This window comes from Pseudophryne corroboree, chromosome 2 (assembly GCF_028390025.1).
Source record: "Pseudophryne corroboree isolate aPseCor3 chromosome 2, aPseCor3.hap2, whole genome shotgun sequence".
Lineage (NCBI taxonomy): Eukaryota > Metazoa > Chordata > Amphibia > Anura > Myobatrachidae > Pseudophryne > Pseudophryne corroboree.
In genome coordinates, this window is record NC_086445.1 from 808,958,206 (window position 1) to 808,985,090 (window position 26,885).

Here is a 26,885-nt window from a genome sequence, read left to right on the forward strand (position 1 = left end):
CGAAAGAAGGGAGTTTTTAGTTATCCCTTACTTGGACGATCTCCTGATAAGGGCAAGATCCAGGGAACAGTTGGAAGTCGGGGTAGCACTATCTCAGATAGTGCTGCGGTAGCACGGTTGGATTCTCAATATTCCAAAATCGCAGCTGATCCTGACGACACGCCTTCTATTCCTAGGGATGATCCTGGACACAGTCCAGAAAAAGGTGTTTTCTCCCGGAGGAGAAAGCCAGGGAGTTATCCGAACTAGTCAGAAACCTCCTAAAACCAGGCCAAGTGTCAGTGCATCAGTGCACAAGGGTCCTGGGAAAAATGGTGGCTTCCTACGAAGCAATTCCATTCGGCAGATTCCACGCAAGAACTTTCCAGTGGGACCTGCTGGACAAATGGTCCGGATCGCATCTTCAGATGCATCAGCGGATAACCCTGTCACCAAAGACAAGGGTGTCTCTCCTGTGGTGGTTGCAGAGTGCTCATCTTTTAGAGGGCCGCAGATTCAGCATTCAGGACTGGGTCCTGGTGACCACGGATGCCAGCCTGCGAGGCTGGAGAGCAGTCACACAGGGAAGAAATTTCCAGCGCTTGTGGTCAAGCCTGGAGACATCACTTCACATAAATATTTTGGAGCTAAGGGCCATTTACAATGCCCTAAGCCAAGCAAGACCTCTGCTTCAAGGTCAGCCGGTGCTGATCCAGTCGGACAACATCACGGCAGTCGCCCACGTAAACAGACAGGGCGGCACAAGAAGCAGGAGGGCAATGGCAAAAGCTGCAAGGATTTTTCGCTGGGCGGAAAATCATGTGATAGCACTGTCAGCAGTGTTCATTCCGGGAGTGGACAACTGGGAAGCAGACTTCCTCAGCAGGCACGACCTCCACCCGGGAGAGTGGGGACTTCACCCAGAAGTCTTCCACATGATTGTAAACCATTGGGAAAAACCAAAGGTGGACATGATGGCGTCCCGCCTAAACAAAAAATTGGACAGGTATTGCGCCAGGTCAAGGGACCCTCAGGCAATAGCTGTGGACGCTCTGGTAACACCGTGGGTGTACCAGTCAGTGTATGTGTTCCCTCCTCTTCCTCTCATACCAAAAGTACTGAGAATTATAAGACGGAGGGGAGTAAGAACTATACTCGTGGCTCCGGATTGGCCAAGAAGGACTTGGTACCCGGAACTTCAAGAGATGCTCACGGAGGACCCGTGGCCTCTACCTCTAAGAAGGGACCTGCTCCAGCAAGGACCCTGTCTATTCCAAGACTTACCGCGGCTGCGTTTGACGGCAGGGCGGTTGAACGCCGGATCCTGAAGGAAAAAGGCATTCCGGATGAAGTCATCCCTACCCTGATCAAGCCAGGAAGGATGTAACCGCAAAGCATTATCACCGCATTTGGCGAAAATATGTTGCGGGGTGCGAGGCCAGTAAGGCCCCGATGGAGGAATTTTCAACTAGGTCGATTCCTGCATTTCCTGAAAACAGGAGTGTCTATGGGCCTAAAATTGGGGTCCATTAAGGTTCAAATTTCGGCCCTGTCAATTTTCTTCCAGAAAGAACTAGCTTCAGTTCCTGAAGTTCAGACGTTTGTAAAAGGGGTACTGCATATACAGCCTCCTTTTGTGCCTCCAGTGGCACCTTGGGATCTCAATGTAGTTTTGGGGTTCCTAAAGTCACATTGGTTTGAACCACTTGAATCTGTGGAGTTAAAATATCTCACATGGAAAGTGGTCATGTTGTTGGCCCTGGCCTCGGCCAGGCGCGTGTCAGAATTGGCGGGCTTTATCCTGTAAAAGCCTTTATCTGATCTTCCATTCAGACAGGGCGGAATTGAGGACTCGTCCTCAATTTCTCCCTAAGGTGGTTTCAGCGTTTCACTTGAACCAACATATTGTGGTACCTGCGGCTACTAGGGACTTGGAGGACTCCAAGTTGCTGGACGTAGTCAGGGCCCTGAAAATATATGTTTCCAGGACGGCTGGAGTCAGAAAATCTGATTCGCTGTTTATCCTGTATGCACCCAACAAGCTGGGTGCTCCTGCTTCTAAGCAGACTATTGCTCGTTGGATTTGTAGTACAATTCAGCTTGCACATTCTGTGGCAGGCCTGCCACAGCCAAAATCTGTAAAAGCCCATTCCACAAGGAAGGTGGGCTCATCTTAGGCGGCTGCCCGAGGGGTCTCGGCTTTACAACTTTGCCGAGCAGCTACTTGGTCAGGGGCAAACACGTTTGCTAAATTCTACAAATTTGATACCCTGGCTGAGGAGGACCTGGAGTTCTCTCATTCGGTGCTGCAGAGTCATCCGCACTCTCCCGCCCGTTTGGGAGCTTTGGTATAATCCCCATGGTCCTTACGGAGTTCCCAGCATCCACTAGGACGTCAGAGAAAATAAGAATTTACTTACCAATAATTCTATTTCTCGTAGTCCGTAGTGGATGCTGGGCGCCCATCCCAAGTGCGGATTGTCTGCAATACTTGTACATAGTTATTGTTACAAAAATCGGGTTATTATTATTGTTGTGAGCCATCTTTTCAGAGGCTCCTCTGTTATCATGCTGTTAACTGGGTTCAGATCACAGGTTGTACGGTGTGATTGGTGTGGCTGGTATGAGTCTTACCCGGGATTCAAAATCCTTCCTTATTGTGTACGCTCGTCCGGGCACAGTAGCCTAACTGAGGCTTGGAGGAGGGTCATAGGGGGAGGAGCCAGTGCACACCAGGTAGTCCTGAAGCTTTTACTTTTGTGCCCAGTCTCCTGCGGAGCCGCTATTCCCATGGTCCTTACGGAGTTCCCAGCATCCACTACGGACTACGAGAAATAGAATTATCGGTAAGTAAATTCTTATTTTTATATATATATATTGTGCAGCATTAATTTAACTGTTACAACCTTGCTCAACTATATCTGTAACCAGATATTAAAGTTCTCCTGTATACCAAAGTACTTTATTTTATTAAGAAAATATTTTTCTGTGTTGACTTGAAAGGATGAGGAGAGAGATTCAAAAAAAGCTGTTGACGTTTGGCTTAAGAGAAAACATGGAGAATATATGACAGAAAAGAAGATGGAGGAACTGCGAAAGCAGGATACCTTTTTTCATGAGCGAAAAGAAAGAGAAGATGCTTTTGCACAGTAAGTAGTATACAGTAAACACAGTGATGTGTATGACAAGTGCTATCTTTACAGATGTCTGGGAAAGTTTGGTCATTGTGATATGACGACGCTGCTTTACTTGTTATTTGTCAGACCTTACTATGGGGCAGATGTATTAAGCCTGCAAAAGTGATAAAGCAGTGATAAGTGCAAGGTGATGACGCACCAGCCAGTTAGCTCCAATATGAATTGACAGTTAGGAGCTGACTGGCTGATGCTTAATACATCTGCCCCTACATGAGCAGACTCGCATGTTATTAGTCAGACCTTACTATATGAGCAGACTTACATGTTATTAGTCAGACCTTACTATGGGGGTCATTCTGAGTTGATCGCTAGCTGAATTTGTTCGCAGCGCAGCGTTCAGGCTAAAAATTGGCAGTTCTGCACATGCGGCGCAATGCGCACTTGCGATGTACGAGCACAACGAACGATGTAGTTTTGCACAGGGTCTAGCGATGCATTTCAGTCGCACTGCTTGCTGCAGAGTGATTGACATGAAGTGGGCGTTTCTGGGTGGCAACTGACCGTTTTCAGGGAGTGTGTGTAAAAACGCAGGCGTGCCAGGAAAAGCGCAGGCGTGGCTGGGCGGGTTTATGATGTCAAATCCGGAACTGAATAGTCTGAAGTGATCGCAAGCGCTAAGTAGGTTTTGAGCTACTCTGAAACTACACAAACAATTTTTGCAGGTGCTCTGCGATACAACCGTTCGCACTTCTGCTAAGCTAAAATACACTCCCAGTGGGCGGCGGCATAGTGTTTGCTCGGCTGCTAAAAACTGCTAGCGAGCGATCAACTCGGAATAACTCCCTATATGAGCAGACTTGCACGTTATTAGTCAGACCTTACCATATGAGCAGAATCACGTTATTAGTCAGACCTTACTATATGAGCAGACTTACATGTTATTAGTCAGACCTTACTTTACGAGCAGACTTACCATACCCTCCAACTGTACCTTTTTAATAGGTACAGTACCTTTTTTCTCTAACGTCCTAGTGGATGCTGGGACTCCGTCAGGACCATGGGGAATAGCGGGCTCCGCAGGAGACAGGGCACATCTAAAAAAGCTTTTAGGTCACATGGTGCGTACTGGCTCCTCCCCCTATGACCCTCCTCCAAGCCTCAGTTAGGTTTTTGTGCCCGTCCGAGAGGGTGCAATCTAGGTGGCTCTCCTAAAGAGCTGTTTAGAAAAGTTTTTTTTTAGGTTTCAATCTCAGTGATTCCTGCTGGCAACAGGATCACTGCATCGAGGGACTTAGGGGAGAGATTTCCAACTCACCTGCGTGCAGGATGGATTGGAGTCTTAGGCTACTGGACACTTAGCTCCAGAGGGAGTCGGAACACAGGTCAGCCTGGGGTTCGTCCCGGAGCCGCGCCGCCGATCCCCCTTACAGACGCTGAAGAGACGGCAGAACGGAGGTCCGGAAAGCAGGCGGCAGAAGACTCCTCAGTCTTCTTGAAGGTAGCGCACAGCACGGCAGCTGTGCGCCATTGTTGTCACACGGCTCACTGACTCAGTCACGGAGGGTGCAGGGCGCTGCTGGGGGCGCCCTGGGCAGCAATATAATTACCTTTAGTGGCAAAATAAATACATCACATATAGCCATTAAGGCTATATGTATGTATTTTAACCCAGGCCAGTTTCTTAAAAACCGGGGAAAAACCCGCCGAAAAAGGGGCGGAGCTTATTCTCCTCAGCACTCAGCGCCATTTTCCTGCTCAGCTCCGCTGGTGAGGAAGGCTCCCAGGTCTCTCCCCTGCACTGCACTACAGAAACAGGGTAACAAAGAGAAGGGGGGCATAAATTGGCGATATTTATATATTAAGAGCGCATATATAGTAAACAACACCTTCTAGGGTTGTTTATATACATTTATAGCGCTTTTGGTGTGTGCTGGCAAACTCTCCCTCTGTCTCCCCAAAGGGCTAGGGGGTCCTGTCTTCGATTAGAGCATTCCCTGTGTGGCTGCTGTGTGTCGGTACGTGTGTGTCGACATGTATGAGGACGATGTTGGTGTGGAGGCAGAGCAATTGCCGATGATGGTAATGTCACCCCCTAGGGAGTCGACACCGGAATGGATGGCTTTAGTTATGGAATTACGTGATAATGTCAGCACATTACAAAAGTCAGTTGACGAAATAAGACGCCCGGCAAACCAGTTAGTACCGGTTCAGGCGTCTCAGACACCGTCAGGGGCTGTAAAACGTCCTTTACCTCAGTCAGTCGACACGGGTACCGACACAGATGAATCTAGTGTCGACGGTGAAGAAACAAACGTATTTTCCAATAGGGCCACACGTTATATGATCACGGCAATGAAGGAGGCTTTGCAGATCTCTGATACTGCTGGTACCTCAAAAAGGGGTATTATGTGGGGGGTGAAAAAACTACCTGTATTTTTTCCAGAATCAGAGGAATTGAATGACGTGTGTGATGAAGCGTGGGTTAACCCCGATAGAAAACTGCTAATTTCCAAGAAGTTATTGGCATTATACCCTTTCCCACCAGAGGTTAGGGCGCGCTGGGAAACACCCCCTAGGGTGGATAAGGCGCTCACACGTTTATCAAAGCAAGTGGCGTTGCCGTCTCCTGATACGGCCGCCCTCAAGGATCCAGCAGATAGGAGGCTGGAAACTACACTGAAGAGTATATACACACATACTGGTGTTATACTGCGACCGGCAATAGCCTCAGCCTGGATGTGCAGTGCTGGGGTAGTGTGGTTGGATTCTCTGACTGAAAATATTGATACCCTGGATAGGGACAGTATTTTATTGACTCTAGAGCAATTAAAGGATGCTTTCCTTTATATGCGAGATGCTCAGAGGGATGTTTGTACTCTAGCATCAAGAGTAAGCGCGATGTCCATATCTGCCAGAAGAAGTTTATGGACGCGACAGTGGTCAGGTGATGCGGATTCCAAGAGGCATATGGAAGTATTGCCATATAAAGGAGAGGAATTGTTTGGGGTCGGTCTTTCGGACCTGGTGGCCACGGCAACTGCCGGCAAATCCACTTTTTTACCTCAGACCCCCTCCCAACAGAAAAAGACACCGTCTTTTCAGCCGCAGTCCTTTCGCTCCTATAAAAAGCGACCAAAAGGACAGTCTTATCTGCCGCGAGGCAGAGGAAAGGGTAAGAAAGGGCAGCAAGCAGCCCCTGCCCAGGAACAGAAGCCCGCCCCGGCTTCTACAAAGCCATCAGCATGACGCTGGGGCTTTACAAGCGGACTCAGGAACGGTGGGGGGTCGACTCAAGATTTTCAGCAATCAATGGGTTCACTCACAAGTGGACCCGTGGGTCCTGCAGATAGTATCTCAGGGTTACATGCTGGAGTTCGAAAGGTCTCCCCCTCGCCGGTTCCTAAAGTCTGCTTTACCAACGTCTCCCTCAGAAAGGACGTCGGTTTTGGAAGCCATTCACAAGCTGTATTCTCAGCAGGTGATAGTCAAGGTACCCCTCCTACAACAGGGAAAGGGGTATTATTCCACACTATTTGTGGTACCGAAACCGGACGGTTCGGTAAGGCCTATTCTAAATCTGAAATCCTTGAACCTGTACATAAAGAAATTCAAGTTCAAGATGGAGTCACTCAGAGCAGTGATAGCGAATCTGGAAGAAGGAGACTTCATGGTGTCCTTGGACATAAAAGATGCTTATCTACATGTCCCGATTTACCCCTCACACCAAGGGTATCTCAGGTTCGTGATACAAGACTGTCATTATCAGTTTCAAACGCTGCCGTTGGGTTGTCCACGGCCCCTCGGGTCTTTACCAAGGTAATGACCGAAATGATGGTTCTTCTACGAAGAAAAGGCGTATTAATTATCCCTTACTTGGACGATCTCCTGATAAGGGCAAAGTCCAGAGAACAGCTGGAAGTCGGTGTAGCGCTAACACAAGTAGTGCTTCAGCAACACGGGTGGATTCTAAATCTTCCAAAATCTCAATTGACCCCGACAACACATCTGCTGTTCCTGGGCATGATTCTGGACACGGTTCAGAAAAAGGTATTTCTCCCGGAAGAGAAAGCAAGGGAGTTATCCGAACTTGTCAAGAACCTCCTAAAACCAGGAACTGTGTCAGTACATCAATGCACAAGAGTCCTGGGAAAGATGGTGGCTTCGTACGAAGCGATTCCATTCGGCAGATTCCATGCACGAACATTTCAGTGGGATCTGCTGGACAAATGGTCCGGATCGCATCTGCACAGGCATCAGCGGATAACACTGTCACCGAGAACAAGGTTGTCTCTCCTGTGGTGGTTGCAGACTGCCCATCTGTTAGTGGGCCGCAGATTCGGCATACAGGACTGGGTCCTGGTGACTACGGATGCCAGCCTACGAGGTTGGGGAGCAGTCACAAAGGGAAGAAACTTCCAGGGCGTGTGGTCAAACCTGGAGACGTCTCTTCACATAAATATACTGGAGCTAAGAGCGATCTACAATGCTCTAAGCCTGGCAAAATCGCTGCTTCAGGGTCAGCCGGTGTTGATCCAGTCCGACAACATCACGGCAGTCGCCCACGTAAACCGACAAGGCGGCACGAGAAGCAGGAGTGCAATGGCAGAAGCTGCAAGGATTCTGCGCTGGGCGGAGAATCATGTCGTAGCACTGTCAGCAGTGTTCATCCCGGGAGTGGACAACTGGGAAGCAGATTTCCTCAGCAGACACGACCTTCACCCGGGAGAGTGGGGACTTCATCCAGAAGTTTTCCACACGATTGTGAACCGTTGGGAAAAACCAAAAGGTGGACATGATGGCGTCTCGCCTCAACAAAAAATTGGACAGGTATTGCGCCAGGTCAAGAGACCCTCAGGCAATAGCTGTGGACGCTCTGGTAACACCGTGGGTGTACCAGTCAGTGTATGTGTTCCCTCCTCTGCCTCTCATACCAAAGGTACTGAGAATTATACGGAAAAGAGGAGTAAGAACAATACTGGTAGCTCCGGACTGGCCAAGAAGAACTTGGTATCCGGAACTTCAAGAGATGCTCACGGAGGATCCGTGGCCTCTACCTCTAAGAAGGGATCTGCTTCAGCAGGGACCTTGTATGTTCCAAGACTTACCGCGGCTGCGTTTGACGGCATGGCGGTTGAACGCCGGATTCTAAAAGAGAAGGGCATTCCTGAGGAAGTTATTCCTACTTTAATTAAAGCCAGGAAAGAAGTGACCGCACAACATTATCACCGCATTTGGAGAAAATATGTTGCGTGGTGTGAGGCCAAGAAGGCTCCAACGGAAGAATTTCAATTGGGTCGATTCTTACATTTCCTGCAAGCAGGATTGTCTATGGGCCTCAAATTGGGGTCCATTAAAGTTCAAATTTCGGCCTTATCAATTTTCTTCCAGAAGGAATTGGCGTCAGTGCCTGAAGTACAAACTTTTGTCAAAGGTGTACTACATATACAACCCCCAATAGTGCCTCCAGTGGCACCGTGGGATTTGAACGTGGTTCTAAATTTTCTCAAATCTCATTGGTTTGAGCCTTTAAAATCGGTAGATTTAAAATACCTTACATGGAAGGTAACCATGCTGTTGGCCCTGGCTTCAGCCAGGAGAGTTTCGGAGTTGGCAGCTTTGTCATACAAAAGCCCATATCTGATATTCCATTCGGACAGGGCAGAATTGAGGACACGTCCTCAATTTCTCCCTAAGGTGGTTTCGGCATTTCACTTGAACCAGCCTATTGTGGTGCCTGCGGCTACTAGCGACTTGGAGGACTCCAAGTTACTGGACGTTGTCAGAGCATTAAAAATATATATTTCAAGGACAGCTGGAGTCAGAAAATCTGACTCGTTGTTTACATTGTATGCACCCAACAAGTTGGGTGCTCCTGCGTCTAAACAGACGATTGCACGTTGGATATGTAGTACAATCCAACTTGCACATTCTGTGGCAGGCCTGCCACAGCCTAAATCTGTAAAGGCCCATTCCACAAGGAAAGTGGGCTCACCCTGGGCGGCTGCCCGAGGAGTCTCGGCATTACAACTTTGCCGAGCAGCTACGTGGTCAGGGGAGAACACGTTTGTAAAATTTTACAAATTTGATACTCTGGCTAAAGAGGACCTGGAGTTCTCTCATTCGGTGCTGCAGAGTCATCCGCACTCTCCCGCCCGTTTGGGAGCTTTGGTATAATCCCCATGGTCCTGACGGAGTCCCAGCATCCACTAGGACGTTAGAGAAAATAAGAATTTACTTACCGATAATTCTATTTCTCATAGTCCGTAGTGGATGCTGGGCGCCCATCCCAAGTGCGGATTGTCTGCAATGCTTGTACATAGTTATTGTTACAAAAATCGGGTTATTACTGTTGTTGTGAGCCATCTGTTCAGAGGCTACTTCGTTTGTGTTATCATACTGTTAACTGGGTTCAGATCACAAGTTGTACGGTGTGATTGGTGTGGCTGGTATGAGTCTTACCCGGGATTCAAGATCCTTCCTTATTGTGTACGCTCGTCCGGGCACAGTACCTAACTGAGGCTTGGAGGAGGGTCATAGGGGGAGGAGCCAGTACGCACCATGTGACCTAAAAGCTTTTTTAGATGTGCCCTGTCTCCTGCGGAGCCCGCTATTCCCCATGGTCCTGACGGAGTCCCAGCATCCACTACGGACTATGAGAAATAGAATTATCGGTAAGTAAATTCTTATTTTTCATGGTCTGTACCGATTTTTGCCTCTCCAAACTTCCATTGAAAGTATAGGAAAAGGGGCATGGCCACGCCCCCTTTACACGCGGCCACGCCCCTTTTTCGGATTTGTACCGATTTTTCTGTGTAAAATGTTGGATGGTATGACTTACATGTTATTAGTCAGACCTTATTATACGAGCAGACTTACATATTTAGTCAGACCTTACTATATGAGCAGACTTACATGTTATTAGTCAGACCTTACTATACGAGCAGACTTACATGTTATTAGTCAGACCTTATTATACGAGCAGACTTACATATTTAGTCAGACCTTACTATATGAGCAGACTTACATGTTATTAGTCGGACCTTATTATATGAGCAGACTTACATGTTATTAATCAGACCTTGCAGGTAGCAGTTGATTTACCGACGGTCATATTCCCGACAACTATTGACCGACATTCATTCAAAATATAGACACGTAGAATACCGACATTCATTATGCTGACATGTTCAAAATGCCGACAGTCAGAATACTGACTTTGAAATGCCGACATGTCAAAATGCGAACAAATGAAGTCAAAAAGAAGAACACATCGAGTCACATTATTATGACCATCAGCTAATAGCCAGAGTAACCGTCGCGTGCGTGACAGCAGCTAGACGGGCTGATCTGTTGTTTTAGATACACGTCTGGTAGCCCCCGGGTTCATTTTGACGGTGAGCTTCTCCACTGTAGCGTGGCGGTCAGCCATCACGCACCTTCATAACCAGTGTTCACCACATCATTGGCACGTAGTTCTCCGCAGTTTTCACGTTGGTTATTCGAAATGGTTCATTTGTCCAGTCACGATACACCTTCACCACAGCAGCACGCGAACAATTCACAAACTGCTCGTTTTCAGATATACTGGCACCCTTGGTCCGAAAGCCGATAATCATCCCTTTTTGCAACTCAGATAAATCACCCCTTTCTCTTACGTCCTAGAGGATGCTGGGGTCCACATTAGTACCATGGGGTATAGACGGGTTCCTTTGGAGCCATGGGCACTTTAAGAGTTTAATAGTGTGGGCTGGCTCCTCCCTCTATGCCCCTCCTACCAGACTCAGTTTAAAAAATTTGCCCGGAGGAGCCGGTCACAGCTAGGGGAACTCCATAGGAGTTTTTCTAGTTTAATTATTTTAAATAGAGTTAGGCACAGGAAGGCTGCTGGAAACAGCCTCCCTGCTTCGTTGGACTTAGGTGACGAATAGTATCCAACCCTCTGAGGTTAATGGCCACTATCTCCGCTGACAGGACACTGAGCTCCTGAGGGTGATGATCGTTAGCCCCCGAGGCGACCGCGCACTCCCACAGCATGCCGCCACCACCTAACAGAACCAGAAGACGTTGGTGATGAGTAGATTACCGGGCGACCCGACAATTGGGGAGCCGGTGTGAATGGTGGCATCAGGGTAGGAGCGCAGCGTTAAAGCTGCACTCCTGAGGGCTAAGCGGTACTATGGTGCGGCGCTGTGAGGGGCGCCCTGGGCCAGTGCAACACCCTTAAAACTGGTCACTGGGCTATCAGAGAATGTGTTCTACTGCCAGCTGTGTAATTTACCTCAGGCTAGTATAATCATAAAGTGCGGGAAGACGCGCCATGACAGGGCGCGGAGCTTCTACTCAGAGCAGATCCAGCAGCTCACCAGCACCATTTTCTCCCTGCAGATCAGCACACAGAGAAGCTGACAGGGAGCGCTGACCCTCCACAAATCTCCAGCTATCCTGTGCGGTACGAGGAGGCTATTGCAGGGGGGGGGGGGGGGGGGGGGGAGTTGTTATTCACAATTTTAACTGTGTAGTCTATTAAGGTTGCACAGTCAGTGCCAGGCTTTTATGATATAACTGCCTACTGGGGCACTGTGTGGGTGTTGGCTCCATTAACTCTGTGTCTCTCTGAAGGTACTTGGGGGAAAGTGTGTCTGACATTTTCCTGTGTGTGTGTGTGTGTGTACATTTTCTCACATTACCATGTCCAGGGACTCTGTGTCTTGTGCTGCAGAGTAAGTATCTTCTCCAGAGGAATCCATTCCATGTACCCAGAAATGTAATACCATGTCTCAGCCTTCTGAATCTGAACCGTTGTGGGTGGCTTCACTTTAGGGAATGATATCCCAGATTTCATCTAGCATAACTCTTAATGAGACTGAAACGCAGGTTTTGAGAAAATCTGTAGAGGTTTTGTCTGGTTCTGTTCCCACAGCCTCCTCAAACTCCCCTGGTATATGCCCAAGGAAGCGTGCTCTTGCCCAAATTCTGCAAGTCAACACCGATACCGACTCTGATAAGGGAGACGTGTGGGGGATATGTGGGGGGGGGTGAGGCATCCCTTGCACAGGGGTGTGCAGCTCATGATTGAGGCCATTAGGGATGTGTTATACATTACTGACAAAGCACCTGAGCAGGTCGGGAGGCTTATAAGAAAGCCTCCCTGACTTTTCCTGCGTCTAAGGAATTGAACGCATTATTTTAAAAATCCTGGGAAAACCCGGAGAAAAAATTCCAAATCCCAAAGAGGATTCTGGTGGCTTTTCCCTTTTCTGAGGAGGATAGGAAAAAGTGGGAAAACCCCCTATAGTAGACGCTTCTGTATCTAGACTGTCTAAAAAGGTGGTTTTACCGTTACCTGGGTCTACCGCTGCAAAATTGAGACTACACTCAAATCCATATACACTGCTTCAGGCATGGCGTTAAGGCCCAGTATTGCCTGTGCATTGATTTCTAAAGCCATAGTAAAGTGGTCAGGCACATTACTAGAGGAATTAGATTCTATGGATAGAAGGGACATTGAAATGTTTTTACGTCACATACAGGATTCTGCAGGTTTCATGGTGGAGGCCATGAAGAACCTGGGTCATCTGACTGCAAGGACATCTTCCATGGCTGTCGCGGCACGCAATGGTCTGTAGACGTGGAATCCAAGAGAAGTGTGGAGAACCTCCCCTTCACAGGTCAGGCTGTCTTTGGGGAAGCTTTGGATGCGTGGATCTCCATGGCAACCGCGGGTAAGTCAACCTTTCTTCCCTCAGCCACTCAGGCACCGAAGAAATCTTTTTCGGCATCTACAATGCAGTCCTTTCGGACCGCAAAGGTTAAGAAGTCCAAAGCCCCTACCACTTTCTTCAGAGGTGGTCGGGGAAAATCCAGAAAACCTGCACCTGCAGGTTCCCAGGTACAGAAGCTTGGCTCTGTTTCCTCAAAATCCTCAGCATGACTGTGGAGCCTGGAGAGCGTGCAGGTGGGAGTGAGACTCAGACTTTTCAGCCACGTCTGGGTATCATCCGGCCTGGATCCCTGGGTATGCTATATTGTATCCCAGGGGTACAGACTGGAATTTCAAGAGCTCCCACCTCACAGATTCTTCAAATCAGGCTTACCAGCTTTGCTGACAGAAAGGGCTATCAAATTAAAAAATTGGAAAGGGCAAATGTCATTGGCCCTCATTCCGAGTTGATCGCAAGTTGCTTTCGTTCGCAGTGCAGTGATCAGGCTAAAAATTGGCACTTCTACACATGCGTATGCGGCTCAATGCGCACGCGCGACGTACTTTCACAAAAGCCGATGCAGTTTTACACAAGCTCTAGCGACGCTTTTCAGTCGCACTGCTGGCCGCAGAGTGATTGACAGAAAGTGGGTGTTTCTGGGTGGTAACTGACCGTTTTCGGGGAGTGTGTGAAAAAATGCAGGCGTGCCAGATAAAAACGCAGGAGTGGCCAGGGAAACGTAGGTGTGGCTGGCCGAACGCAGGGCGTGTTCGTGACGTCAAAACAGGAACTAAATAGTCTGAAATGATCGCAAGCTAGGAGTAGGTCTCGAGCTACTCAGAAACTGCACAATCTTTTTTTGTAGCAGCGCTGCGATCCTTTCGTTCGCACTTCTGCTAAGCTAAGATACACTCCCAGAGGGCGGCGGCTTAGCTTTTGCACGGCTGCTAAAAGCAGCTAGCGAGCGAACAACTCGGAATGAGGGCCATTGTCCCGGGTCCACCTCATCTGGAAAGCAAGGGTTACTATTCAAACCTATTTGTGGTACTGAAACCGGATGGTTCAGTGAGACCAGTTTTGAACCTGAAGTCGTTAAACCCTTATTTGAGGGAATTCAAGTTCAAAATGGAGCCTCTGAGAGCGGTGATCTCAAGTCTGGAGGAGGGGGAATTCCTGGTATCCCTGGATATCAAGGATGCGTACCTTCACATTCCAATCTGGCCGCCTCACCAGGCTTATCTAAGTTTTGCACTGCTGGACTGTCATTATCAGTTCCAGGCACTGCCATTCGGTCTCTCCACAGCACCAAGGGTGTTCACCAAGGTGATGGCAGAGATGATGGTGCTACACCGCAGACGGGGGGAGTGAACATAATTCCATATATGGACGATCTGCTGATAAAGGCATTGTCCAGGGAGAGGTTGTTTCAGTCCATTTCTCTCACGACTCGACTGCTCAGGAATCATGGATGGATCCTGAATCTTCCAAAGTCACATTTGGAGCCGACAAGGAGATTGTCTTTCCTGGGGATGATCCTCGACACCTTAAGTGCAGAGGGTGTTTCTACCGGTGGAGAAGGCATTGGTGATACAAACAATGGTCTTGAAGCCTGCCCGGGTATCGCTTCATCAGTGCATTCGCCTTCTGGGAAAGATGGTTGCCTCCTACGAGGCTCTGCAGTACGGAAGATTTCATGTGCGGCTCTCCCAACTGGATCTCCTGGACAAGTGGTCGGGATCTCACCTGCACATGCACCAGAGAATACAGCTGTCGCCGAAAGCCAAGATTTCGCTCCTATGGTGGCTACAAATGCCTCACCTTCTCGAAGACTGCAGGTTCGGGATTCAGAAGTGGATCCTTCTAACCACGGATGCAAGTTTCAGAGGTTGGGGCGCTGTCACCCAAGGGGAAACCTTCCAAGGAAGGTGGTCAAGTCTGGAATCCATTCTTCCAATAAACATTCTGGAACTAAGGGCCGTCTACAATATTCTTCTACAAGCGTCACATCTTCTACAAGATCAAGCCATTCAGGTGCAATCGGACAATGTAACGACGGTGGCATACATAAACCAACAGGGTGGAACGAAGAGCAGGGCTGCAATGTCGGAGGTAACGAGGATCCTCCTTTGGGCAGAAAAGCACACAGTGGTGCTGTCAGCAATCTTCATTCTGGGAGTGGACAACTGGGAAGCGGACTTCCTCAGCAGACACAATCTCTGCTGAGGAAGTGGGGCCTCCATCCGGAGGTGTTCACGGAGGTGACAAATCTTTCGGGTGTACCTCAAATAGACATGATGGCCTCCCGCCTCAACAAGAGGCTTCGGAGGTACTGTTCCAGGTCGCGGGATCCACAGGCAGTGGCGGTGGACGCTCTGGTAACTCCGTGGGTGTTCAAGTCCGTGTACATGTTCCCTCCGCTTCCACTCATCCCAAGAATTCTAAAACTCATAAAGAAAGCAAGAGTTCAGACGATCCTCATTGCTCCGGACTGGCCAAGAAGAGCGTGGTACGCGGATCTTCTGGAGTTACTACTGGAAGACCTGAGGCCTCTTCCTCTTCGAGAGGACCTCCTGCAACAAGGGCCGTTCGCATATCAAGACTTACCACAGCTACGTTTGATGTCATGGAGGTTGAATGCTAGATCTTAGCTTGGAAGGGCATTCCGAACAAAGTTATTCCTACCCTGATACAGACTAGGAAAGGAAGAACGTCAAAACATTACCATCGGAATTGGAAAAAGTACGTGTCTTGGTGTGAATCCAAGAAGTTTCTTACGGTGGATTTTCAACTTGGACGGTTTCTCCTCTTCCTACAAGCAGGGGTGGATGTGGGCTTACGTCTTGGCTCCATAAAAGTCAAGATTTCGGCCTTGTCCATCTTCTTCCAGAAACAATTGTCTGCCCTCCCTGAGGTTCAGACTTTCTTGAAAGGTGTTCTGCACATCCAACCTCCCTTTGTGCCTCCTACGGCACCTTGGGATCTAAACGTGGTGCTGCAGTTCCTGCAATCGGATTGGTTCGAGCCTTTACAGGAGGTGGAGGTCAAGTTTCTCACTTGGAAGGCTGTCTCACTGTTGGCATTGGCATCTGCTAGATGTGTGTCAGAATTGGGGGCTTTCTCCTGTAAAAGCCCCTACTTAATTTTCCATGAGGATAGAGCAGAGCTCAGAACACGTCAGCAGTTTCTTCCAAAGGTTGTGTCGGCTTTTCATATCAACCAACCTATTGTGGTGCCAGTGGCTTCTGACTCCTCAATTCCCTCAAAGTCCTTGGATGTTGTGAGGGCTTTGAAGATATATGTGAAAAGGACTTCACGTCATAGAAAGTCGGACTCTCTGTTTGTCCTTTATGATCCCAACAAGATTGGGTGTCCTGCTTCTAAGCAGACGATTTCTCACTGGATCAGGTTCACTATCCAGCATGCTTATTCTGCGGCAGGATTGCAGTGTCCAAAATCTGTTAAGGCCCACTCTACTCGTAAGGTGGGTTCTTCCTGGGCGGCTGCCCGGGGTTTCTCGGCTTTACAGCTTTGCCAAGTGGCTACTTGGTCAGGGTCGAACACTTTTGCTAAGTTCTACAAGTTCGATACTTTAGCCTCTGAGGACCTAAAGTTTGGTCAATCAGTTCGACTGGAGCCTCCGCGCTCTCCCTCCTGAGCTTCGGTACATCCCCATGGTACTAATGGGGACCCCAGCATCCTCTAGGACGTACTGTAACAGAAAATAGGATTTTAATTACCTACCGGTAAATCCTTTTCTCGTAGTCCGTAGAGGATGCTGGGCGCCCACCCACTGTTTTCCTGCAGTAGTTACTTAGTTCAGTACTGCCTTATTACTTGGTTAAGTTCTGCATTATTACTTGGTTAAGTACTGTTGTTCAGCTGTTGCTGAAGTTGTTCAGGCTGTTTAGCCTGGTTTGCCTTGTTATGTGTGAGCTGGTGTGAATCTCACCACTATCTGTGTATTTCCTTCTCTCGAAGTTTGTCTGTCTCCTCGGGCACAGTTTCTAGACTGAGTCTGGTAGGAGGGGCAAAGATGGAGGAGCCAGCCCACACTATTAAACTCTTAAAGTGCCCATGGCTCCCAAGGGACCCGTCTATACCCCATGGTACTAATGTGGACCCCAGCATCCTCTACGGACTACGAGAAAAGGATTTACCGGTAGGTAATTAAAATGAGATTTTTGCTAATGACAGCAATGAGTGATATTTGTACAGACGGCCTATCGCACACCTTATATACCCACAAAGCCAGCGCACAACACGTGACGTACTTCATGGGCTATGCGCTGCCGACGTCAAATATAGGAGGTGGTCATAAAAATGGGATTCACCTATGTGTGTGTGTGTGTGTGTGTGTGTGTGTGTGTGTGTGTGTGTGTGTGTGTGTGTGTGTGTGTGTGTATATATGTTATGGAATACATCGGGTGTAGAGATGGATCTTGATCCAGAGGCACCAACAGGCTAAAGCTTTACACTGTCCCAGAATGTATTGCGGGGCCTCCTCTATAACCCCGCCTCCAAGCACTGTGAGCTCAGTTTTAGAGTTGGTGCCTGCATGAAGCAGGTCACTTAACAGGGGGGCTGCGCTAGGCAGCCCTGAAAACTTTTTAGAAGACTTCAAGGGCTGCAGCACTTCATATGTCAGTGTGACATACTGTGCTGCAGCTCCATCACCTCCCCAGCGGCGTTGCATACTCCCGATGGCTCTGTTCCCAGGAACTTGCGGTGGAGGCACTCCGGTTCCTAGGCACACCACCGCAGATGCTCTCCTGGATCGTGTGGCTGCTACTAAGGGAGGAGGTAAGAGGGTCCCCCAGACGGGACCCGCCATTAAATTGTGTTCCGGTGGCGGTTTAAGGAGACGAACCGCAACGCTGGCGTGGACACTGTGACAGAGCAGGGACCCCACTAAAGTCACCAGGGCATGGGAGCACAGGTCGGATAGTAAAATATCCACTTTAATAAGGCTCCATAGTACCTGGTGGTGAGGACCAGCATAGGGGAAAAGGCGCTTGACCTGTAGCCCCTCCCCCAGCTCCGGGCGCCATCTACTGCCGGTGTTCCCACCCTGGAGCTCTCACACTCTCCCTCACTCCCTGACTGAGATGCTGGGCACCATTTTCTAAAATAGATGCGACTGGTCTCCGGGACTGCAGGGCAAGGTCTCCTTTGTAAACCCGCTTGTACATCAGCGTCGTGGTTTTACAAACACTTAAGTATTCTACATGTTGATAATAAGACAGCATTAGTTAAGAACAAGTGTAGGTGTGCCAGAATATATTGTATGAGCACTCTGATACATACATCCGGTCTCAGACCGCGCATTGTTTTTATATATATATATTGTAACACTGTAGGGGTGCAAGGTGCCTTTTCCTGGGGAATATGGCAGCCCGCAGCAGCTGAGGAACAACACAAGTCCAGTTTCTGGTACAACTGACCCCGGCCAGTTTTATTGAAACAGAAAATAAAACAAACCCCAAAATAAAAATACCTTGCCTGTCCGGCACTAACTAAACATAAGATGTTCCTAACTGTCACTAAACAAAACACAGAGTTCTTCAGTACATACTGTATAGCTTACTTGCATCAGAAAGCGTGTCTCTCACACACAGATCCTGCAGCCTTCCCAGGCAGTCTGCCCATACTAATCAGGTTAGAAGCACTATATCACTCTTACACAGCTGAAACCCTGATTAGCCCTCTGTGAGGCCAAAGACCCGAACTGGGCCCAATGTCTAGAACTCGCCTTATCTCTCTCTCAGAGCCTTTTCCCAGCTTTTACAGCAAACTGAAAAGGTTCAGACAAAACAAAAAGCATTTTTCCTAGAAGTTAACATTTTCTAAAACATGTAAGACAAGAACCTGGGACAAATATACCTGCCCTCAAACACTATCCCAGTGTTCTTGTCACAATATATATATATATATATATATATACATATATAAAATGTGTGTATTTATATGTGTTCATATAACTAACAATCCAATGCAATTTTATTGTCATGAAAATAATTGTCTGCATTGCAAATGTGGCTATGTGTGCCTGTATCTGCTATGTGATTTCACTGCGGTGTATTCCAGATATATCTATCACTGTATACTGTACCTTCGGGGACTAGGTGCGTCTGGGTCACAGTATTTACCTATTACGTGTATTCTGCTGTGTACTCAGTCTCATAATACCGGATTTATTCGCAGATGTTGTTTACTGGGTACTCAGTCACATGCTAACGTATTTTTTCGCAGGTATTGTACTCTGTCTGGCTTCTTCGTACTAAACTACTCTCTGTTGCATTTGTGTATAATGTTTAACATGTAGGGCAGTAAATCTGGGGACGCTCCTGTATCCTGCAGAGCAGGAGCAACGGATTTTCCTGAGGGAGAAGTTTTGTGTGATGGTCTGTGTACTATGGGGGTCATTCCGAGTTGTTCGCTAGCAGACTTTGGTCGCTGCGCAGCGATCATGCAAAAAATCGGCACTTCTGCGCATGCTTATGTGGCGCAATGCGCACGCACGTCGTACTATTACAACAAACGTTGTAGTTTCACACAAGGACTAGTGAAGCTTTTCAGTCGCACAGGCAGCCGCAGAGTGATTGACTGGAAGGGGGCGTTTCTGGGTGTCAACTGACCGTTTTCAGGGAGTGTTCGGAAAAAACGCAGGCGTGCCAGGAAAAACGCAGGCGTGGCTGGGCGAATGCAGGGCGTGTTTGTGACGTCAAAACAGGAACCGAATAGTCTGAAGTGATCGCAAGCGCTGAGTAGGTCTGGAGCTACTCTGAAACTGCACAAAATTCTTTTGTAGCCGCTCTGCGATCCTTTCGTTCGCACTTCTGCTAAGCTAAAATATACTCCCAGTGGGAGGCGGCATAGCGTTTGCCCGGCTGCTAAAAACTGCTAGCGAGCGAACAATTCGGAATGACCCACAATGTCTCATACATCTCACAGTCAGTCTGCAGCTCCTGTAATCAATCAGGAGCCAACCTGGCTGCGTTCTCAATCCTTGGTCAGGCAAAACCCTATTCCAGGTCAGTCTCGTGACTCTGGGTCATCTGAGCGGGCTGCTTCTCCTCCCTATCCAATAATCTCTCTGATATTTTATCTGAAGAGAGGGAGATCATGCTGTCCTGTTAGTCCCTATTTTAGGTGTTCCTGACAAGGATTTTCCATTGCTAAATGATAACACTGCCCTTGTGGTTACTGGGAAGCATATCCTACAAATCACTGATGATAAGAGGATTCCCCTACTGTGGTTAAGCAAACTGATATGTTCACACGTCAGAAGGTAATTAAAACTCTGTTACCACAATCTGACTATTCCATGTACATCAGACAAGACCCCTGGTCTAATCCAGGGAAGACATTCCCCCTGGCTACAACGGGCATTAGCTCGATATCCTTCCCCTGCAGAGTTGTATACCTAATTCACTGCTAGTGAACTCATGTGTCACCCATCGGGTGTCATCGACACTGCCTCTCACCACTGTCCCCTCACTGTAGGAACTGACAGTTTAGTGTGTGGAGGGATGCCTGAAGTCTATTACTCCCTTATGGGTGTTGTACATAGACCACGATTGCGTCCTCCTGGGGTTGCAAAATAGATTGATGACTGGATCAGACATTAGAGGAAGAGCTGCCCGAGGACATATCTGACAATGCCAGACATTTCCTGTCTCACAATACCACCGCCACCTTTTCTACACCAGGAGGCATTCCCTGAGGAGGGTGTGTTGGCTGCCAAAGCGTAAAATACGTCTGTCTTCACTCGCCATATTCTGTGCTTGAGGTCATGGATGGTGGACCTGGACTCCAAAAGTCCTTGGAGGTATTCCCCTTTTACTGGGGACATCTTATTTGGGGAAGACCTAATTAAAAATTGTGTCTGAATCGGCGGCTACTATGACTGCCTTTCTCCCAAATGCAACTCCTTCTGCACAGAAGGCAAAAGGTACCACTTTTCTCTGCTTTCGGCCTTAAGGGAAAGCGAAGGTCAGGCATACCCGAGATTGTCTCGTGCTCCCAACAACCGCTAAGCCCAAGGCCTAACATTCCTGGGCTGCTCGTCAGCTTGCTTCTCATGACAAGCCTGCTGCAATACGGGACAGGCCTCCCCCTGGGGCCGACTTCTACGATTCATCCAGGTCTAGTTAATGACCACTTCAGACGCATGGGTGCGAGAAGTTGTCTCTCACGGTTAAGCAGTCTCTTTCCACAGACGTCCCTCTCGCCAGTTCTGCACATCGGTTATCACTTCGGATCCGTTAAAGGCGCAAGCTATACTGATGGTTGTGCATTCCCTCCTGGATACAGGAGTGGTAGTGCCGGTACCTCTGTCCCAGAGAGGCAGAGGATAAAAGTCAACCCTGTTTCTAGTCCCGAAACCTGATGGGTCTTTCCGGCTTATTCTTAACCTCAAATCACTGAACAAGTTTGAGAGTGTCCAAGTTCCATATGGAAACACTGTGCTCAATTTTACTGGCCCTTGGACCCAAAGACTATATGGTATCACTGGATATACAAGATGCTTACCTGCATATGCCTATTTCCATATTGCATCAGCAATATCTGTGGTTTGCTATTGGCAACCTTCACTATCAATTCCAGGCTCTGCTGTTTGGACTGGCCACGGCCCCTCGGATCTTCACCAAGGTTATGGCTGTGATCTCCGTCACCAGGGAGTCAGGATCCTGCCGTATCTGAACTATTTGCTGATTCTGGCAAACTCCCACGATGTCCCCCTCAGTCATCTACAACTGATGGTAAATTTCCTACAAGCCCACGGGAAGAAGTCCTCGCTGGTCCCTGCTCGGAGCATGGTGCACCTGGGGGCACTACCGGACATACACAGTCAGCGGCTGTTTCTGTCTCCAGAGAAGGTCCTGAAACTTCAGGAACGGGATCAGATACTTCCTCTCTCGCCCAAGAGTGTCGGTACACTTGGTGATGCAAGTACTAGGCCTCATGGTGTCGGCTTTCTACATGGTAGAGTACGCTCAATTCCATTCCCGCCCTCTACAGAGGTTTATTCTTTCCAAGTGGGACGGCCTGCCTCATCGGATCAGGTCTCACATGATCTCCTTGACTCCGGAGGGTCGCCTGTCGCTGACCTGGTGGCTACAGGACCAGCAGTTGGGCAAGGGCCGTCCCTTTTGGATCCCCTACTGGGTCCTACTGACTACGGAGGCCAGTCTGAGGGGTTGGGGCGCAGTGTTGGAGCAACACTCTTTTCAGGGTTGGTGAACCATGGAGGAATCACTCCTCCCGATAAACATTCTGGAATTGCTGGCAGTGTTCAATGCTTTGTCTCTCGCCCTGCCTCTGATACAGAACAGGCCTGTTCAAGTACGGTCAGACAACACCACCACGGTGGCATACATAAACCATCAAGATGGCACTCGAAGCCGCATTGCAATAATGGAAGTGTCAAAAATCCTTCATTGGGCGGAATGCCTTCTGCCAGCAATATCAGCAGTGTTCATTCCAGAAGTCCTCAACTGGGAAGGTGATTTCCTCAGTCGTCAGGACGTGCACGCCGGAGAGTGGAGTCTTCATCAGGAAGTCTTTCAACTCCTAGTGAACAAGTAGGGCCTACTAGATGTAGACCTGATGGCGTCTCGACACTATCACAAAGGTACGATCTTCAGATCAAGAACCAGGGATCATCAAGCAGCGTTCATGATCGCTATGGCAATTCCATGGAACTTTAGGCTGCCCTACTTGTCCCCTCCAGTGTCACTCCTGCCCAGGGTACTACGGAAGTTCAAACAAGAAGGAGGAATACTACTTCTAGTCTCTCCAGCATAGCCCTGACGGCATTGGTTCTCAGACCTGCAGGGTCTATCGATAGAGCGTTCTCTTCTACTTCCTCAACGCCCAGACCTCCTCGTTCAGGGCCCTTGTGTCTATCCAGACCTGGCCAGACTAGCTTTGATGGCTTGGCTCTTGAAGCTTTATTCCTGTGGGCCAAAGGATTCTCCGAGGCGGTCATCCAAACTATGCTGAAGGCCCGCAAACTGGCATATGCGCGGATTTATTATAGGGTCTATAATTCTTACTTCACCTGGTGTACTGCTAAGAATTACGATGCTTACAAATTCAGTACTTCCAGATTTCTGGCTTTTTTACAACAAGGCCTGGACTTAGGCCTTCGTCTGGCCTCCCACAAGGTTCATATCTCTGCCTTGTCGTGTGGTTTTAGAGAAACATTGCATCTATTCCTGACGTTCATACTTTCACTCAGGGTGTTTTACGGATTCAGCCTCCCTATGTCCCTCCTGTGGATCCATGCCCTGCAAGAGTCTCCATTTGAACCACTTGCGTCAGTGGACCTTAAATGGCTCACGGTCAAGGTCCTGTTCATACTAGCTATTGTCTCTGCTGGGAGGGTGTCAGACCTAGGCGCTTTGTCCTGTCGTTCACCCTTTCTGATATTTCACCGTGACCGGGCAGTTCTTTGAACTAACCCTGGTTATTTGCCTAAGGTGGTGTTCCCTTTTTCACCTTAACCAAGAGATTGTGGTTCTGGCCTTCATCTCTTCTGGTGTGTCCTCCAAAGAAAGGTCTGCCTCTATCAAGAGGTCAGATTCCCTTTTTGTACTTTTTGGTTTTCACAAACGTACCTGGCCTGCGACTAAGCAAACCTTGGCCAGATGGATTAGAATTTTGATTGCACGAGCTTATGCACAGGCTGGACCTCCAGCTCCTGCTGCTATTAAAGCCCATTCTACTCTGTCTGTTGGACCCTCTTGGGCGGCCCGCCGTGACGCGTCCGCAGAACATTTGTGCAAGGTGGCTACATGGTCCTCAATGAACACGTTCATTGGGTTCTATGCCGTTGATACTTCCGCCTCCCAGGATGCTTCCTTTGGATGCCGGGTTCTCATACCCGCTAAGGCGCGTCTCCTCCCTTGAGGAACTGCTTTAGGACATCCCCAATGTATTCCCTGTGGAACACAGTGTACCCCACTGCAGAAAAGGAGATTTATAGTAGACTTACCATGGTTAAATCTCTTTCTGCGAGGTACAGTGGGTTCCACAGGGCACCCACCCTGACGCCCTTAGCTTCTTTTGGTTTGTATGGCATTAGCCGCTAGTCCCTTCTCCTGTCGTCAGAACGTGGTTCTATGTGACTAACATCTGCCTTCTCTTTTACCTGCTTCTGCATTGGACTGGTTGAAAAAACTGTGCTCACAGTGCCTGGAGGCGGGGTTATAGAGGAGGTCCCACAATGCATTCTGGGACAGTGTAAAGCTTAAGCCTGTTGGTGCCTCTGGATCAAGATCCATCTCTACACCCGATGTATTCCCTGTGGAACCCAGTGTACCTAGCAGAAAGAGATTTAACCATGGTCAGTCTACCATAAATCTCCTTATATATAATATTTAAAAAAATAATTCCCTTTTAGCCACGCTAATGTCCGATCTAAGCTGCACCTTTCAGGTAACCCCTGCTAGTAGAGGCCAAATAGACAACAGATAAGAATAGATGCCTCAGATGCACTAATATATTATTATGACCGTATCATTGATTGGTAATATACCCTTTTGCAAATGGTCACTCAATGTTACACAATATAATAAAATAATCAAGAAACTAATATCACATTAGATACCCGAAAATGTATTCCTGATATAAAAACAGAGGTTACTAAAATATATTTTTTAAAACATGATGCAGATAATAAATGTTAGTTTACATAAATAGTAAAATTTTTACCTATCCAATTTTAAAAGGATGGAATGTCAGGCTATCACCTCACCCTTACGTGTTTGAGCTCTTTAGGTGAAATTCGCTTTTGAAGGTAAATACACAATTGATCCGAGAACAATCCTACATGTTTCGTCCTCACAGGACTTCATCAGGGTTATGGTTCAAAGTGATCAGTTAGATATACTCTCAACGAGGATTTGTTATCTCAGAAAAGATCGAATCCACAATTGTGCTTTAATAAGCCGACTTGATCTTTCTGGGATAATAACCATATATAAATGTCATAAAAAGTTCCAGCTGGTGATAACCAGACCGTCTGGGGTTATAGGGGGTCATTCCGAGTTAATCGCTCGCTAGCAACTTTTTGCAGCACTGCGATCAGATAGTCGACGCCTATGGGGGAGTGTATTTTCGCTTTGCAAGTGTGTGAACGCTTTTGCAGCCGATGGCACAAAAACGTTTTTTGCAGTTTCTGTGTAGCTGTGGACTTACTCAGCCGCTGCGATCACCTCAGTCTTTTTGGTCCCAGAATTGACGTCAGACACCCGCCCTGCAAACGCTTGGACATGCCTGTGTTTTTGCAAACACTCCCAGAAAATGGTCAGTTGACACCCACAAACGCCCTCTTTCTGTCACTCACCTTGCGATCGGCTGTGCGAATGGATTCTTCGTTAAATCCATCGCCCAGCACTGATCCTCTTTGTACCCGTACGACACGCCTGCGCATTGCGGTACATACGCATGCGCAGTTTTGCCGAGATTTATCCTGGTCACAGCACTGCAAAAAGTTGCTAGCGAGTGATCAACTCGGAATGACCCCCATAGTGTGTTGCGCATTTATAGGAACCAGTAAAGCTAGGTCATGCATGCAGAGGGGCCATTATATTGGCAGAATTTTTTTTCCTATTGCTTTAATAGAAAATCTTTCTTAATGCCCAGTATTGATAAATAGACCCATAAGAGATAGTGTAAGATAAAGGGGCCTCCAGCAGAACAGTGTAACGTAAAATTCGTGTAAACTGTTGCAGTAAGATGTGTTGTATCAGGTTCACCTTTACGAGTCTATAGATCCAACTCCCTATCTCAAACAAAAAAAGAATATACATAATCCTTTCTTGCTGCAGTTTCTTAATAAAACTCAATTTACCAATCGTTTAAATTCTCATTTAACTTAAGTTGAAGCAGGAAATATGATTTGTGACAAGTCGGGAGGAACCGTGGTAATGGGCATTTGGCAGACATTTTGTAAACAATCAAGGGTTATTTCAATTGTAACTGAAGGCCAGATTCAGATTTGTATGCATGCCAATGTTTACGCAACTGAGCGATTATCATCCAACAGCTCATGCATGGCAATCACACTGCACATGCGCCAAGGTACTTTTATGATGCCGCTCACAGCGCGGATTTAATCACAGACTGATTGATAGGAAGGGACTGTGGAGGAGGTAACAGGGAGTGACTCTGCCTCCAGCTGCTATCGCACATGCAGAAAATTATTTTACAGGGAGGCTACTGGCAACAGCCTCCCTGTTTCGAGGGACTAAGGGGGGAGTAGTGTCTGCCCTGCGGGGTCTGAGCCACTATCTCCGCTGACAGGACACTGAGCTCCTGAAGGGATCGAACGTTCCCCGCCACAGGGGATCGCTCACCCCGGCAGCATGCCGCCACCCACTTACAGAGCCAGAGGATCAGTGGCGAGTCAGTCACCGGCCCCCCTAGCAAGCGGGGAGCCGGTGTGAAGATGGCAGCAACAGGGTATGGAGCGCAGTACTAACTACGCTCCGGGGCTCAGCGGTACATAGTGCGGCGCTGTGAGGGGCGCCCTGAGCCAGCACCTACACCCTACACTGACCACTCAGCCTGCCAGGGTCCCAGGATCGCTGCCAGCACAATTCCTCAGGCCAGTATAATCTCCAGAAGAGCGGGAAGACAGCGCCATTAAGGGGGCGGAGCTTCTCCTCAGAGCGGACCCAGCAGCGTTCAGCGCCATTTTCCTGTCTGCAGAAACGCTGTCAGTGAAGAGCAGTCCCTCCAGAGCAACTCCAGCTATCTCTTACGATACCAGGGGGTTGTAGAAGGGGGGGGGGGAGGCTGTGTACACACTGTGTAACCTATTAAGGTTGCACAGTCAGCGCTGGTTGGGGTCTCCCTATACCTTGAAAGTGCTGTGTGTGGGTTGGCTCCAATCTCTGTGTCTCTCTTGCCATTCTTGGGGGTGAAACTCTGTCTAGCCTCCCCTGTGTGTGTCCAGGGACTCTGTGTCAAATGCTGCAGAGGATATGTCCTCTCAGGATGATCTCATTCCATTTAATCAGGATCTACCGCCTTAAAGGAGCCGGCTGATCGCAAAATT

At 48.3% G+C, this 26,885-nt stretch overlaps 1 protein-coding gene across 6 annotated transcripts in view; it reads left to right on the forward strand.

Annotated features, from left to right (window-relative positions):
* CCDC181 (coiled-coil domain containing 181) overlaps nucleotides 1-26,885 on the forward strand; it is a 114,627-nt gene that overhangs the window by 82,272 nt on the left and 5,470 nt on the right. For all 6 annotated transcript variants that reach the window (XM_063955650.1, XM_063955649.1, XM_063955651.1 and 3 more), the window contains one exon: nucleotides 2,983-3,128. In XM_063955650.1, coding sequence (XP_063811720.1) covers nucleotides 2,983-3,128 — 146 coding nt within the window. The remainder of the gene's footprint in view (nucleotides 1-2,982; nucleotides 3,129-26,885) is intronic.